The sequence below is a fragment of the Nipponia nippon genome, unplaced genomic scaffold, assembly GCF_047370975.1.
Source record: "Nipponia nippon isolate SJK-2023a ecotype South Korea unplaced genomic scaffold, ASM4737097v1 scaffold_6, whole genome shotgun sequence".
Taxonomy (NCBI): Eukaryota; Metazoa; Chordata; class Aves; order Pelecaniformes; family Threskiornithidae; genus Nipponia; species Nipponia nippon.
This window is the reverse complement of record NW_028262380.1, coordinates 12469196-12487184: the sequence shown is the minus strand read 5'-3', so window position 1 is coordinate 12487184 and position 17989 is coordinate 12469196. Positions and strand designations below refer to the sequence as shown.

At 40.9% G+C, this 17989-nt stretch overlaps 1 protein-coding gene across 11 annotated transcripts in view; it reads right to left on the bottom strand.

Annotated features, from left to right (window-relative positions):
• ABLIM2 (actin binding LIM protein family member 2) overlaps positions 1-17989 on the bottom strand; it is a 147336-nt gene that overhangs the window by 57741 nt on the left and 71606 nt on the right. For 10 of the 11 annotated variants that reach the window (XM_087736499.1, XM_087736502.1, XM_087736504.1 and 7 more), the window contains exon 6: positions 16758-16851. In XM_087736499.1, the coding sequence (XP_087592625.1) occupies positions 16758-16851 (94 nt within the window). Of the gene's footprint in view, positions 1-10723; positions 11035-16757; positions 16852-17989 lie in introns of those variants that run through there. The other variant, XM_087736510.1, reaches the window with a different exon arrangement.

Below are 17989 nucleotides of genomic sequence, written 5' to 3'. Positions count from 1 at the left end.
TGTTCAGAACAGCTTAGTAACTCATCAATTTTCATAAATTTAGATTTTCAATTACCCATTTATTTAAACTGTTTCACCATTGACCTCAGCGTGTTTTTCAAGAGACATCTACCTGCTAAAAGGAGCAAGGGCTTGACTATGTCAGAACATCAATGTGTAACACAGACAAGGGTGAAGTTAACCTCAAGTGAGTATCAGAAAAGAAAGCCAAGATTCTTGGATCATGGGATTTATGCAGGACTCAATTTTCATGGCTTGGCCAAAATTCAATTCTATGGCCAACTGTGGGCAAACTTGTTAGCTCTGATCCCACAGGCAAGGACAGTAGCACACCAAGGCAATGTTGGCTTGAGCCAGTGACAAAAATAGAATTCAGGGAGTTGTGCTGTTCTGAGTGAACGATGCGAGCCAGCCCCTCCAAACTGCACCCCTACCCCATCTTTCAGATCACTCTCACAAAACAGAGTTCAACAGCCCAAAGCCGGCTCTTGCACGTGCGCCCAGCACTCTTCACTCTTCAAAACCCCTACAGAACTGAAAGCCAAATCTTGACATCTCCTTCCTCCTCTTTGAACCCTCAGTCTTCTGTGACAGACAGAACTGCCTATGGTTGGGCTTAAGCTCAATGCCACTTCCATTACAACAAAAGCCAGGAGAGCAAGTAAGTCTAAAGCTTAGAGCTAAGTTAAACTAAGTTTAACTTAAAGTTAAGCGAAGTCTGACTTCAGTAGAAGTTCTCCTGGAGTTAAAAATGAGCAAATATTGGTCCATGTAGAATGTCTCATAGCCTGTTTATCTGGAAGTTTAAAAGGGCATTGAGCCTATCTTTAAGAAATTACTATCAAGTATTGCCTCACTGTCTTCAGCGTGTAAATATGCTCTCACAGCATTGCACTGTAAATCCCCCATCTATTAATCCAGAAATTTAACACTGTTACTACAGGGATGACTTGTCTTACTCTTTTCCATTGACCGAATGTCGAAGCCTTCAGAGGTATTCATACTAAAGAACATAATCTGTGTCTGGGGGCTATTTTACCATTCACAGTATCAACTACAGGACTGTGATAAATATAGGTTAAAGAATCTCTGGTTTTCCTTCATCAGTGTTGACTTGGTTCACCCCTGAAAACCTGTTGCTGTATTTTAAATCAGCAATACGGAAGAGCAATGCATCACATCAGAACTGCCATTTTGAAAACAGCTTTGTTCCAGTTCACTCTTCTTTTTATGATGTCCTTTGTGCAGACTGCTGGCTGATTTCTGCAACTTTAGAAGAAAATGGTCACTACTACTTGTGTTGACACCTTAAAGTATCAGACTGTGATGTATCAGTATCGGGTTTAAACCTCAGGTTTAAAATTGCTTGACTGAGTGCAGGTGTTTAAGCACAGAAGGTTATTTAACTATCATGAGATAAAGTTAAATTTGGAATATCAAGCTGAAAAGAAATATAATTTCCCTTGGAAGATTTGTACTGCGCAAGCATAGCTAAGCAATGCATAGCCTCAATAATTCAATTGATTTAGCATAGCTGATACAATTCTCAGGCTAACACTCTCTAGGGGAATTCAATTACTCCTTTGCTAAAATAAACTGCCAGAACACATTCTCAGATAACCTGGATGCACCACAGAATAAAATCTATTCCCCTAAATTTAACAGCATAACCAAATACATCATTTTAATTAACTCTGTAGATTAAGTAATATCAACTAGCTGCAGAATGGCACAGAGAGACCTCTTTTTATAATTTAGATACAATTATAACAGAAAAATCAGGAGGAAAAGGTGTAGCAATCCTTTTGTTGATGCTCACACCAGCTAACTCCAATGGATTTTGCATAATTACCTCTGAACTAAAATGGAACATACTTAAACTCTTCATATAACTCTAACTGCTGACAGTCGTCTTTGTTCCCCCTTTTTAGAATTTTTTATGATGTCCCTCTTCTAACCAAAGCACAGAAGACAAGACATGGCAGACTCTTCAACACTTTATGTATTTAAAACAGACCATACCATCTTTCTAAAGGAGAGGTGATAGCTGAATCTGAGGCTAGGGACTTGATGCAGGAATTAACTAATAATATTCCCTGATATGTTTATACAGTTAGCCTGATTAGATACCATAAATTATATTCAGACCTGGGTGTGTGGGGTCTGAATGTGAAGTATAACCCCACCTGGGTACATGCCAGCAAGGGTTTCATCAGTGCCCCTTTCTCCTCTCTCTTCAGACTATTTCAGAGGCTTCATCTCATAGATGAACAATCGGTTCCAGCAGAACCCAGAAATTTTATAAGCTTAGGGCACCAACTGTTTTATGTTTTCAGTTTAGTTGTAATGATGGCCTTGTTATTTTTTCTTTTCTTGGTTATATTCATGTGAGGGAGTTTAATGCAGCAAACAAATTCCTAACCATATGGTTACTTCTTCTTTGCACAGTTTGAAAGCTTAGTTTGACAGATTGTTGTCTCAGTGTTTAATAAACACACACATAGCACAGAAGAAGCAACATTCATCTCTGAGAGGTCTCTTATGGCTCAAGTGGTAGACTGTAAGAAACCTTCTCAATATCCTATATTTGCTTCAAGACTGCACCAGGTCTTTGTGCCCAGGCATCCAGATGTGAAGATAGTATTGTTATGAAAATCAATTTAAAGATTAATCCTCAACTGAGATTTCCTCAAACCTGAATAGCAAAGCATGTTCTTAGGAACACAGTACACTACCAACAGTTTAATTTCTCTTCAAGTGACTACACCAGCTTTCCACAATCACCGAGTTAAAGTCTTGGTGTGTAATTTAAAGGCAGAGTCAAAACAGTCCTTAACAGTCTGAGACAAAGTATTATGAATTACTTCATTCCCTTTAGGCATGAGGGACAGCTTTGAATAGTAAATCTCCTCTGTGCAGCAGGCAGAGCCTTCTGGGCCTGGTCAATGTGAGGAATGTTCTCCCAGCGGAGCTGAGGACCTCCCCGCACTCCCTGTCCTAAGCATGGAGGGCACCACAGTGTTGCTACCTGTCCCACAGCACGTCGACAAGTAAACCCATGCTTCACTTAAAACAGGACCGGAAAGCTCTGCAACAACGTACATACAACCACCTTTTCTCATTTCTCATAACTTCAGGGCTTGAACTAGATAAAAGAAGAATGAACCTGATGGGACAAATGTGAATCACATCATTTAAAGCACAATTTGAAGACCGTAAGGGGTGTTATTCTAAAGTCTGCAATGCAGTATGAACACCAGGCCTGGCAAACATGCAACACTAGCAAAACCAGAGTAATTCATACCGGAAGGAATAACCTTAACTAGTTAAGGTTGGGTTTTAAATTAGCTGTCATCACGCAGGAAAAAGATACTACATTACTGCAGACAGCTCAGCAAAAACCTCTGCTCATTCTCTGGCTATGGCTGCAATAACTGATGAAGTGGTAGAATATATAAAAGATGATATGTATAATAATTGTAACTCTATAACAATGACATTGCTTGTCTGGCCTCTCATGCCATTGCTAGGAGTGTGACTGATGTCATTTTTACTGCAGTTGATGAACGACAACTGCTTATGGATTGACACATGAGGGATGGAACCAGAGCAGCCTAGAGCTCAAAGCACGAGCTGAGTCCTGGAAAGAAGACTCAAGATTTCTGATGATTCTCTCACCAGTGAAGCCTACATACATCTTATCTCACTGCATTACTCACTTAGTAAAGTAGGTAGTAAATCATACAATAGTTTGGGTGGGAAGGGACCTTTAAAGGTCATCTAGTCCAACCCCCCTGCAATGAACAGGGACATCTTCAACTACATCAGGTTGTTCCCTGACGGGGAGCCAAAAAAAAAAAATAAATTTTTTTAACCATTGGACTCGATGATCTTAAGGGTCTTTTCCAACCTTAACGATTCTATGATTCTATGGTTTGGATCCCCATCCCATCTGACCTTGAATGTTTCCAAGGATGGGGCATCTACCACCTCTCTGGGCAACCCGTTCCAGTGTTTCATCACTCTCATGGCGAAAAATTTTTTCCTTGTGTTTAGTCTAAATCTACTCTTCCTTAGCTTAAAACCACTACCCCTTGTCCTGTCACAACAGGCCCTGCTAAAAAGTTTGTCCCTATCTTTCTTATAAGCCCTCTTTACTGAAAGGCTGCAATAAGGTCTCCCTGTAGCCTTCTCTTCTCCAGGCTGAACAACCCCAGCTCTCTCAGCCTTTCCTCATAGGAGAAGTGTTCCATCCCGCTGACCATTTTTGTGGCCCTGCTCTGGACCTGCTCCAACAGGTCCATGTCCTTCCTGTGCTGAGGGCTCTGCAGCTGGACGCAGGGCTCCAGGTGGGGTCTCACCAGAGTGGAGTAGAGGGGCAGAATCACCTCCCTTGACCTGCTGGCCACGCTTCTTTTGATGCAGCCCAGGATACAGTTGGCCTTCTGGGCTGCAAGTGCACATTGCCAGCTCATGTCCAGCTTTTCATCCACCAGCACCCCCAAGCCGTTCTCCGCAGGGCTGTTCTCAATCCCTTCATCCCCCAGCCTGTACTGATACCGGGGGTTGCCCCAACCCAGGTGCAGGACCTTGCACATGTCCTTGTTGAACCTCATGAGGTTGACACAGGCCCACTTCTCAAGCTTGTCCAGGTCCCTCTGGATGGCAGCCCGTCCCTCAGGCTGTCAACTGCACCACTCAGTTTGGTGTCATCTGCAAACTTGCTGAGGGTGCACTTGATCCCACTGTCTGTGTCATTGATGAAGATATTAAACAGTACTGGTCCCAGTATGGACCCCTGAGGGATACCACTTGTCACTGATCTCCATCTGGACATTGACCACTACCCTCTGGATGTGACCATCCAACCAATTCCTCATCCGTTGAACAGTCCACCCATCAAATCCATATCCCTCCAATTTAGAGGGAAGAAAGAAAGTAGACAAAATCATTTAATGCGTTAAACTTGTAACTATTTGGTTCCTTTCCTGAGAACGAAAAACTTTCAGTAAACTTTTTCGGGGGGGGGGGAGGCGCAGAATCTATCTCATTATCAAAATGCACAGCAGCAATGGACATCTGCTGCTGCTGGGAGTAAAGAATTTGTCAAAGTGGAAAAGGTTAGACTGCTGCAATGATTCAATCATATCAAAGAATATTTTCCTTTTTAAGGGTATAACAGGTTGCTGTAATAGTGCATTACCACTGAGTGTTACCTATTGAGGTAGGTCCAAATCCTGACATCCTCATACTCTAAAATCTCCAAATGAAGTCCTAACTGTATCCTATCCTGAACAAAGATAATGAAAGTCAGCCTACAAAACACTGAGCTTGCTGGTATGCCAAGGCATGGTGCAGCTGCATGGGCCAGAAACAAAGCCAACAGAAGACTGGTATAAAGCGTTCTTAGTTAAAAGCTTTTCACATGGAACAAATTCGTTGGAGAGTTGCGTCTTCACCAGACAACCACCTGTTCAAGCAAAGGGAAAAAGAATAAAGCACAAAACCAACGACAATCAATAAGCCTTTCCATCAGGCTGCTTCTCACTCTGAAATGAAAGACTAAAGCTCTTATGAAAGACATACGACTTGACTGCTGCTATCTTTTTAAGTGAAAGGGAGTTACTATTTGTTTGGGATGGCAAGGGGAAAAATACTTAGGTAGTGATGGGCAGAAGTTTAAAACTTCAACGAGACAATAAATTATTCTCTTTTCTATACTTTGTCTCCATTTCCTGAATAATTTTCATTCACATGGACATTCACATTCATTCATTACAGGGAACTGAGATTTCTTCAGGTGTACTTTGTAAAACAGCTAATAGTAGAAATATAATTCAGTTTAAAGTCAGGAAGTGTGCAAGTGCACCACAGAATGACAGAATAATTCAGGTTGGAAAGGACCTCAGGAAGTCATCTAATCCAACCTCCTGCCCAAAGCAGGGCTGGCACTTAATTCAGACCAGTCTGCTCAGGTATTTGTCCAGTCAGATATTGAAAAACTCCAACAATGGAGACTGCACAACCTCTGGGCAGACTGCTCCAGTGCTTAGTTATCCTTACAGTGATTCTTTTTTTTCTTTTTATCCAGTCAGAACTTCCCCTCTTTCAATTTATGACAGTCATCTCCTGCTCTCCCACCATGCACCTCAGTAAGGAGTTTGTCTCCACACCCTTGAAGGCCTCCTTGTAGGTATGGCAATGCTGCTATTAGGTCCCCTTGAAGCTATCCCTTCTCCAGGATGGACAAGTCGTGCTCCCTGAGCATCTCCTCACAGGAGATGTGCTCCAGCCCCTCAACTGTCATAGTGGCCCTCCACCAAACTAGCTTCAGTTAATCAGTGCCTTTTGGTATCGGAGGGCACAAAACTGGATGCAGTATCCTACATGTGGTCTTGCAAATGCTCAATAAAAGGGGTTATCTTCAATCTACTGGTTGTGTTCCTGTTGAAACTGCCCTCTATGCTGGTGGCCTTCATCGCTGCCAGGGCACACTGCTCTCAGGTTTAGCCGACTGCCCACCAGGACCCCAGATATCCCATATGCATATCCAAGCACTTATAATTGAATATAAGACATCGAAATAAATCATGATGTGCTTGATATACATTATAATGAAACAGAACATAAAATCAAGACATAACTTCTTGATAAATGAATCTCCTACTGCTTTCAGCTAATGTCCATGGATTCATACAAGTAGATCTGAGGATAAAAACACCTTAACATGGGGTAAGGGAAGTTCATTATCTATCATTTTAAATTCAACACTGAGGAGTACGTACCTTCACTGGGAAATTTTTTCAGAGTATGCAAATCAAAAAAGGTGGGAAACCACTGAACTCCTTTAGTCGATATTTAATTCATCCTGTTTATACTTATTCATTACCCAGATGACTGATTTTACTGGGGTATCAAACTATTACGTGAATGAACTGTTCTTTTTCTGAGGTGGCGGAAATGTACAGCAAACTGATACTGAAATACAGGTATAAAAAGGAACTCCAGATATTTATCTTTATGAAATTTAATAAAGTTTTTGAACAAGATACAGCATTTCAACTTTAAATAGCCCAACCAGTGCAGCCCACTGCACTGATTTATGGAGGCAAATTCACAATTTCTGTAAGTAAATGCAGTTCCTTGACTTTGGCTGAGCTAAGATTCTAGTTCCTGTTCCCAGAACTAGATTAGTTGTTATTTAAAAACTCTCTGACCTAACAGCACAAAACTGGCCCAGAAAATCTTCCTATCAAGTTATTCCACCTACTAGGCTGAAATCAGGGGTTGTTCTTGCTTATTCCCACCTGGTAATATAACCCTCTCGTTCTTGGCCAGTACTTCAACATGAGGTTGTGCGATGTGAGTTTAATCCTAAAGGCTGTGTAAAATCCAGGGCCCACGTGGTTGTCCTTCTATCCTTATGTCAAGAGTACCCTGGAGAAGGTGTACAGCATGGCACCATCAGGTGTTGTTCAATGGCCGCACACTCACAACTCTGCCATTGCATCCACATAGTGGCATATTTGTTCTGTGGACTATACTTGCTCCATGAACTTGATTCTATGGGGTATTTTCAAAACAGAGTGATGATATTCAGAAAATCAGATAACCTTTGCTGCTTGGAGTAGAAGACTGTGCTCAGTTACCAGCTTTAAGTGTAACCACATAAAATCTCCATTCATATTTATAGCACAGCTAGAATTTTGCATATGCTACAGAAGAACTTGAAGGATTACTCAGTAATAGTGTATACAATACTGGTTAAGTTAGTAAACAGCTGCCATGTCATCTACTGGGTATGAAGGGACAGGCAACATTATCAAGGCAAACGTATTTGGCAAAATTGCTTATGTTATACAACAGTGCTGAGGAGAGAAAAGTGTGAGAGCCAGGAGACAAAGAGAGAATTATGTGGAGGAAAACTCCTACTAATTCTCTTAGTCACAGTGGACCTGACTCACCACTGAGTCACCTCAGCAGTGTGCCAGGGCAAATGAACCGTTTTCAATGGGGTTTACACCAGCGCAAATGTAGTGTAATGTTTTGAATCAATCCTTCTCCTCATCTTCTCCTTACTGGATTCATTTATCATCCCACTAGATGCCAAGAAACAGTCATGTGAAATGTTCAATACATGCACCTGCAGCATGACTTACAGCTTTAGCTGTCTCACATGTACGGTTATTTCATATTGTCTTCATTCTGGCTCATCCCGCTGTACTTTGCAGAGCCTTGAGACTTCCCACCCACATTTGAGTCATTTTTACTGCCTCCCACACACTCTTTAGTCTTCCAGGTATAAAGTGCAGATCGAATGTACCAACGGGGACATTTATTTCAGAATGATAGTAACTTACTATATACTGGACTCTCAGAAGAAGTTTCTAATGCTTGTGGGAGAAATAAAAGAATAAGTAAAAAACCCTAAAGGGAATAATTAAGAAATACTAGAAAGAAAAATCAGCACTGTTGTAACTGTAATCTCATTCTGTGACATCTGCAACCAAGTTCTGACTCGGGAGCAAATTCAGCCCTGCAACAGTCAGGCAAAAGCTGGAAAACGCCAATAGTGCATTTTTTCTACAGAATTTGGTACATGATCTTGTAAACCAAAATGCTTAAAATCACTGATTTTGCACTCAGTTCCTTTTGTTATGCAATGAGTGATCTGCCCCTTTTGTCTTTTTCTTCTCGGCTTTGCAAATTTTTCTTGCCACCCACTGAGACTGGAAGAGGCTTCTGTTTTCCGTTTGCTCAACAGCCTCCTTCATTTCTTTTCCACTTTCCTCTCCCACTCTTTAAAACCCACTTACGGGCCAAGACAAGCTGCAGCTGGCTCTCACTTCTGCCATCCCTTGCTAGGGAGAGGGAGCGAAGGAGAAAGATGACTTGCAGATGTATTCCCCTTCCTTTTTGACTTTGCAGCTGTGGATTTAGCCCATCCATTTCAGATGGGAAGAATGAAGCTGCAACCAACACCGAACAGCCCTGGAGAGGCAGCATGATTTATCAGATGAAGCAGACACAGCTCTTTTCACACTGGTCGTGGTGATCCAGGCTGCAAACATCTGAGGACAGAAGCTGTCTCTCATTCTGTGCCTGACTAAGGACTGATATTTTGGATCCCCAAATTTAGCTGGGACTGGAAATGCTGCTGTCATATGCAGAACCGACATTAATAGTCCTTCCTGGAAGTAGGAAGTTGCTACTTTCAGACTCGTCCACACATTTCTAGTTCAAGGTACCATTCAGAAGTCCTTACTTTCAGGGGAAAAAAGAAATTTGAAGAAGCACAAAAAATTCTGAATGTTGACAGGATAAAAAAAATCTTAAAAATACAAGAAACGAGTCACATAGGCTGCTTTCCTGCTATTAGCAGACACACCAAGCCATTGTCACATGGGCCAGAGCATCTGAGAGATACTTCATCAACAAAGCCAATTGTCACTAAGTGCACTTACTGCTGCACCACTGTCATGGTTACCGGAGAGGGCTGGAGGGAGGCACTTGTGCTGTTGGCTGGATCGTGGGTAGGCACGAGTCAGAAGACCACCAGAAATGAAAGAAATTATGCAAAGTAATAGGATGAGGAATTGAAGACATCCCAAAAGTGCAACGTTTCACATTGTCAAAATATTCAAATGCCGGCAAATAGTACTAGATAATAATGCACCACCACAGCAACACATTGCTTAGAAAGGCATTGCAACTGCCATACTGTATGCTGTTTGTGTCTGAGGCTCAGAAGGTATCACAGTGACTACTGGAATCACTGCTTTGATGCTTTAATTAATCAGTTAAGACAGTTTAAGATAGTTAACTGGTATTACATTTTTGTATAATGGGAAAGGGCAGTGGACACCATTCACCTGTCTGCCAGGCTCAAGAGTGAAACTACGCACTAAAACTCTAACACATAGAAACCCATGCAGGCACAAATGCACAGCAGCACTACCAGGGACTTTTTCCATACATACAAGAGAAATCCTCAACAAAAAAGCAAGCAAGCAACTTAAAAAAAAAACAAACAAAACAACCACAAAACCTACAATAGTAATTTTCTTTGCTATCAACCAGTTGCCCTCAAATTCTGAACTTCCCTGTTGTTGTTATTCAGAAATAGTTTGCAGAATCCCTTACTTTGGTAAAAATGTAATAGGCTTAAGCTACCACCAAATGCTACTCAGTGCTCTTCCTCAATAAACCTAAAAACTGATTTACAGGGTAAAACCTATGCAAACAGTTCCTTTTAATATGTACTGTTTTTTCCTGACATATCAACTATTGTGAGGTTTTAACAGCTCAGATGTTAGTAAATATGGATAGGTGTAGCTCTGTATCTCTTTCTGGAGAGAAGAGGTGGTTGAAAAAAGGAAAGGATGAAGGTGGGAGAAAGATAAGGTGAATGTATCTAAAACAATACAAATGGACTACAGAAAAGGCTAAAAGCTAAGGTCAAATACATTTGCATTGCTATTTATATGCTTGTTGATAGTATTTTTAATGATGCCTGTTTTAAAGCAGAAAGTCTAAGTCAACTGTCAATTAACACTTACCCAGCCAAGTTCAGATACTATGCACTGATGATTAACCTGCCTTTGCAAACCAGAAGCCTCATATGAATGCAAGTGGCACCAAAACAGAGACTGTTCTCAAGCTGCAAAATGCCTTGCATCTCTGCAAACACTATGCATTGAAAGTACTAGTTAATGTTTCCTACCTTAGATGGTTTCCTTTTGCAAGAGCTAATGCTGATTTATTTAGATGTATCCTTTCCAACAGTTTTCCTTCTTCTCTTGTGATGGGAGAAAACTGGCGTAGAGAGCAGTTTCTCACTGAAGACTAGCACTGACACTTGGATCCTTTTCTGCTCTGACAGCCTTCGCAAGGCTGCCCATGCTACTGGAAACCCTTCCTTCGTATAGACAGAGCCGCTTTTATTGCACGTTTCAGTACTAATGCCTATATTACAAGCTCCTCAAGTACCTTTCACACATCACTAGGTTTTGTTGTTAGCGAAACAGCAGGGTAACAGACATTTCAGAATGAACCATTCTTCCATACTGCAGGCAGAAATTTGTACACCCTGCTGCAAAGAATTAGTCTCGTCTCTCTGCTATACCGAGACTTTTGCAAAGGGAAAGGCAATTGATTTACAAAGTAGATGTGGGTGCAAACAAAAGCAGCTCAACCCTAGGGCAAAGCAAAAAGCAAACTACAAAAAGTAAAAAAATAAGATTCATATTTTAATTAATAAGTCACTGAGGTATAAGTGGCATTTAATCGACATATAAATAATTGGCATTTCTAGTCTCATTCCTGTCTAGTGCCTACTGCATTTGTTCCCTTATTTTAAAGTAACATACAGTTATGATGAACAGATTTAAAAAAAAATATTGATTATGCTTTTCTAGACATTTACACATACATGTAAACCAGAAAAATGTTAACCCTTTCTTCCCCCACGTACACTGAGTGCCATGCTGCCATGTTAGGATGTCAGATACAGCAGTTGGACCCATCTTTCTGTTTAGTATGCGATACAGCCGTTTTCACCAGCACTCGTAGGACACATTTACACCACAGTCGTGTAGCTGTAAATCACGGGACAGTTGTAGACATAAGTCAAGTGCTGAAAATACCCCTCAGTGCTTACAGAAGCCCCAAGAGACCTCTCCAAAAGCATAACTTCCAACTTGTTACATTGTCAACTTTTATTCACATGAAATTCAAAACACCAGCTAGTAGCGTCAGAAATCCAGTTTGTTCATCAGCTACCAGTACACTTGGTTGTGGAGGCCTGCTAAGAGGCAACTAAGCCTGGCCATCACTGAGCTGCAGTTGCCTATCCAAGCAATCACACCCGATCCCCTCACAGCCTATACCGCATTTGCCATCAAAACATCCCCAGAAGGTTATCTTTGGATATGAAGGCTTCTTCTAACAACCTAGGCTTCCTCTAATAATATCATTAGCTGAAACAGCAGATGAAGAAAAACCCTCCCACCAAGTGGTACCTTGCTACAGGCAGTCAATGTTAACGAAGCCACAGAAAAAAAACCACACTCAGTGCAAGACATACCAGGGAAAGTATTTTCTTTAGAAACAGTGCAAGGGGTTACTATCACTGCACAAGGTAGTGGGGAGGCATCATCTGGAGTACAATGTCCATCCATGCTGAGAGAAGGTGGTTCCAGCTGCGAACAGATGGTGAGAAGGTCCACCAGCATCACCAGAAGAGCCTCGAGCTGACTTTATGAGCAGAAGAGAATATGGCTCATTCAGTTTTGCAACACAAAAGTTGGGAGGAACTAAGACTGTTCTCTATAAATTCTCCTCAGAGTTAAATCCTCGATTAAAGGGGAGAAGATCAAAAAAGCTAAAAATCAGTCTGTATCAGAAGAATTAATACCTATACAGAGACCACTTACAAACAGAGCATTTGCTGGAATGGAGTTTCTAAGTATCGGATGTTAAGGAAACCCAGGCATGTTCCCCAGGAGGAGACCAGGAGGAGTCACGGGCTGTCACACAGCTCCTCCACGCACATCAACAGCCTTCCAAGGCCCTGCACGGCTCGTCGTGTGGGAAGGACCGGGAGGCAGGCAACCCTCCTCCGCCTCCTCCGAGCAAAACACAGCTAGAAGACTGATTAAAGATCACGAAACAAATGGAAAGCGTTTTCTTGATTGAAAGGGGTTTGTATCAGGCTCTGAATTGTCATGCAAAATATAGTATATTTTTAGAAAAAAGGCAATTACACTTCTTCTGTCTATTTTTATGATATGCTCATTAGCACAAGTTGCAATTTTAATTAATAAATAACTGCTTGTGACAGAAAAAGAGAGAAAAAAATATTTTTAGTGCCAAATGCAAAGAAATAGATTGCAACACAACAAAAGGGAAATGGCTGGTTATAAAAATCAATAGCTTGTTATTTTAAAATGTGTTAATGTTCTGTGTTATTGCATGATTTTAGCTATTGCTGGATTGGGAACAGAGCTATAGCATAAGCACTAAAATAAAGCCTTTTTCTCCCTAAAGGTTTTCAGTCACACTGCATTTTAAGCCAAACTACAAAGTAAACTCCAGCCACTGCTTGCTCCCCATTTAAGATGGTAGGTTTATCAATATATATGGTCGAGGATAAAACATTGTAATTTCTAGGAGAGGACTGATGTTGCATTGAACAGTGCTCTGTATGCTTCACAAGCAAAGTAAACCTTGCCCATAAAAGCACTCGTGGGCAGGGTTTTTGTAAAAAGAACAGCAAAACTGTTGCCTTTAAAAGCAATAGAAGAATTTATGGTCTCCGTAAATTAGCTGCTCAGTCCCTTTTGTAGCTTTCCCAGTACAAGTTCCCTGGGAGACTGGGGGCAAGCCAAGGTGGACTGGAGGGGAAGAAAGAAACAAGAAAGGAATTATAAACAGAGCTATCCTGTGTTTAAGCCCATTTACTACATGGAATGAATACAGCCCTCAGAAAATGGGCTGAAGAAAGAATTTAAGTAACTAAATCATCATTGTATTTGGCTGGCAACCTACAAAAACAGCCATATTTTTACAAGTTATCAGTAACACACTAGTTGACTCTCCCTTCCTCCTCTGCTGAACAAACACTTAAAACGAACAAGTGTTGGAAAGGCAGACAATATTATAAAATCTGGGCACAGAATAATTGTGGAAGCAGCTGTCCCCCTGACATTATCACAGAAATCAGAGATGGAAAAAATCCTATTAGGTCATATAGTCCCTCCCTTTGTCATTGCAGGGCTGTTTCCTAACGTAGATTTTCCAGTGCCTTGTCCAATCTTGTTTTAATATGATCTAAGTGATAGCTTCCAGCAGCTCCCCTGGGAGACTATTCCTCTGCCTAATAAGTATTGCTGTCAAGATTCTCCCCCACTTCAACAGCAATTTGACCTATTATTTCTGTGTATCTCTAGATTATATTCAAGATGGTAAAAAGAAATACTGAAGTTTTGAAAAATGTTCCAGGATACCAGACAATTCCACAGAAAAATACTTCTCACAACAAAAAGCAGCCATGGCAACTTTTTCTTTTATCTGTCCTCCTGACCAGGAGATACAGAAACGTACCAGCAAGCTGGCCAGTGACAAACACACACCGAGTTTGATACCAGACAGATGGAAGAATCAGCCCCAATTCCAAGCCTTTCGAAGTCTGTCTGCTGCAGACAAACAACAAATGACTTAACCTTGTTAGCTACAGATACGATCTCTGCGTTCTTTCAAATCTGTTTGCTTAGGTCATGACTTTTGGTCTAGCTTCCTAATGAAATGAGATGTGCATGCTACCTCCTCATCTGACTGCTCTCCACGGTCAACACTGAAACTCAAGAGCCATTTAAACTGATCCCTTACAGAGGTCCAAAGGCTCATGGAAATCACAGGCTGATCACCGTGGAAGGAGCCTCACAGTGTGTGTCACCTCTTGACCATGTAAACAGGCAGTGGAAATGCAAAGAAAGCTCTCAAGATATTTCAAGGGGAAACGCAGGGGATGAGAACAGGTATTTTGGGAGACCTCATGAGGAACAGGACCTATCGTGACAGCAGAATGCTAGGACATAGGACATTCACCCATATTCAAGCTTCATTAGTTTTGTTGCACACAAACCAACATATTGTTTTATACGATCTTATGGAAAGAAGATTATAGACCATAAAGTTTTCAGGTTGTTGTAACAAGCCTCCAGACATTAAATATCATTGTACCTGTTCAAATCCATTGCCTGCTTCACACTAACTTCATCCTATCTCTCCTATTCGACAGTGACACTATCTGATACTGCTGTGCTTTTACAGATCGTGAAAGTCCTTTCTCCTCATATCTTTTAAAAAAGGTTTCAGAATCTTGCATGAGTATTTTTTCCACAGTTAAATGCCGCAGACTTCAATCAAAGTCTCTCCCAGCCTGCACCAGTACCAAAGAAAGAAGAGAATCAGTGCTACAGCACTGTCATCAGAGGAACACTGGGGAAGGGGAGAGGAGGGGGACACACATGCACTAACCGAAAACATCACCTAGAACTACAATGACAGATGTAATCAGTCATGGTAAAATTCCTACAACAGCTTTAAAGAATTAACTTTTCGGAAGTTTGTTATTGGTCCATCTATAATAAAACCAAGGAACTCTCCTCCTGTTCAGTACGCTCTCGCCAAGCAATTAGAAGAAACAGATAAAGCCACATGTGCCCCCAGGTCCCACAAATCCAACTCAGCACTGCTACTACACAAATCTTCTTTTTAACTGTTTTTTCTTTTCATCATCCACAGAGGCAGTAAGGATCCAGTTCTTAATCACATCACACCACATGCTATTGTTTAACCATATTGCAGGTAAAATATTACCAAATCAAAGGATTATTTTTGTACAGACATTTCAAGCCAAGAACCAGGACAGAAAACAGTATTATTGTGAAGCCAAGAGTCAGTAGAGAAATTGGAGCTTCTGTTCTTCTCCCATCTTAGTATTAATCACTCCCTGTAACATACTATGGGTAAATGCACCCCAAATTTGCTACAGCTTTTGCCGTGACACTCTTCTCTCTGCATTCACCTCTCTCTTCTTTATCACATCAAATGTAAGTTAATAAGCTTCACCTTCCAAAGCCCACCCCCTCTTACTACCTGTCATTCAGTGTCAAAGGCTGACATCTCTGAAAATATGTAGCAGCTTCCACTGGTGACGCCTCACATTTTTGAAGGTTTTTTAATGTTTTCTTCTGTTTTGCCTCTCCCACTTGAGAGGGCTGTCTGTAAATACTGAGAAAGCTGTTTATTTATGCTCTTTCAAATCCCCTATTAGAAGCCTGTTTTCTGAGATGTCTGTAAAAACATTTGATAATGGAAAAGCCTCCCATGCCTAACCCTAACACCATACCACACCATCTAGTATGGACTCATTGTCTCCTTCCACTTGCTTCTCAGTCCCTTCCATAGCTATAATTGTCCACCATTTGGATAGTCAAGTCTTTGTACGACTCCTAGCAGATCATTCTCTGGTGGAAGTCCTTTGGGACTTCTCCGGGTGTTCTTAACTGACGAAGAGAAAGGAGTGAACCGAGTGAGGTGGGGAACCTCTCTTCTTAACTCCAGGACTGCTAAGGCTTCACAAGATACAGGGAAAGGGCAGAAAGAAAAAGTGGATAAGTAATAACATTGATTGGATAACCATACAGTTAGATCCAAGGATAAACTCTACTTAGATCAAAGGAATAGAACCATTTCTGAACCTGGGTCAGTTATGTGGAAATCTCTTTTGCATAAAGTATAAACATTCACCTACACAAAACAACCTCCTTGCTCTTTAAAACAACAAACTCAAAACCACCTTGAAACATAGCTCATTTCTGGGTGCAAAAATATATTTCAAATTATTTAGTTTTTCGGCAGCTTCACCATAACTCTGGGGAACATAAAACAGAATCAAAGAACAGAATTTAAAAAGGAATTTAGTGTAAGTATTAAAATGTGCCTGATAACCCATTCACTTATTACTTCTGATACCTGAACGTTCTCCAGTACCACAAACATCCATTTAGGAAGTATGTGTATTATCGAACCATTAAGAGAAGAAACAGAAAAGAATTATAAAGTTCCTAGTATTTCACAAAAGTCACATTAAACTGCTGCATTAACACTCATTTGTGAGCATATGACTAGACCAAAAAGAGCAAGTCCGTTTGTACACTTTCAGATGTGTTTGAATGACAGGTTCTCCTTACCTCAAGCACTCTTCCTGTGATATACTTCGCACAATTGTCACATCTGATACCAAACTTTGCATGATAGTCCATTTCGCAGTATGGAATGCCATCCCTAGGGAAGAACAACAGGCCATATAGAGATTGCTTTAGGTAGGTTTACTGGGAGATTATACAGTTAAAGTTGGTAATGCTTCAACAATTCACAGGGTGTTTATGGACTTTTCCCCCTCCCAAATACTTGTATTTATTAATTTTGTAGAGAACTGAATAGTTAATGAACTATTCTGGCCCTTCAGAGTCTACCACCATCCCACTTCGCTGCTTTGTCGCTGAATTCAGCCATCGCCTCTCCCCCAGTCACAACACTCGGTCTCTGAGACTCTCACACCTTTTGACAGTGTTACTCATTAAATTCTTCCACGTGTTTCACGCTCTGGAAAAAAATACTTATTTCTACATATTATTCTTTCCCTCTTTATCATTTAATTGTACTTAGCTTAGATTTCAGAGTAATTTCTCATCTGACTATCTTGACTGTAAACCAAGTTTTGATTAACACTTATGTCTGCTGACATTCTTGACTGGACTTGCTTAAAGACAGTCATGGATTAACCAACTTGGGAACCTGCTCCCTGGAAGCCACTAATGACTAAGAGACTTCAACCCGAGCAGCAGGAGAGATGTTGCAGTACGTTCATGCATGATGCGAGCAGTTATTTCACCGCCACAACTGATTTAAGATAATGTACAATTTAAGAATATGAATAATAAAACCAGGAGTCTTTGCTTTTCTTCTAAAAAGTCAGAACCAGAACACATGGGCTATTGCTCTGAAATGAACCTATTTGTTAATTTTACATTTACACCACAATTTTACAAAATTTTACATTTAGACCACTAAACCAATGAATGAAAATAAATTACTCCAGAAGAAACTGGAGACTCTTCTGTTTCAAAGTGCAAGTTTGAATCATAGAATAGTTTGGATTGGAAAGGACCTTTAAGTCATCTAGTCCAACCCTCCTGCAATGAGCAGGGACATCTTCAACTACATCAGGTTGCTCAGAGCCCCATCCAGCCTGGCCTTGAAGGTTTCCAGGGATGGGGCATCTACCACCTCTCTGGGCAACCTGTTCCAGTGTTTCACCACCCTCATTTTAAAAAATTTCCTCCTTATATCTAGTCTGAATCTACCCACTTTTAGTTTAAAACCATTACCCCTTATCCTATCATAACACACCCTGCTAAAA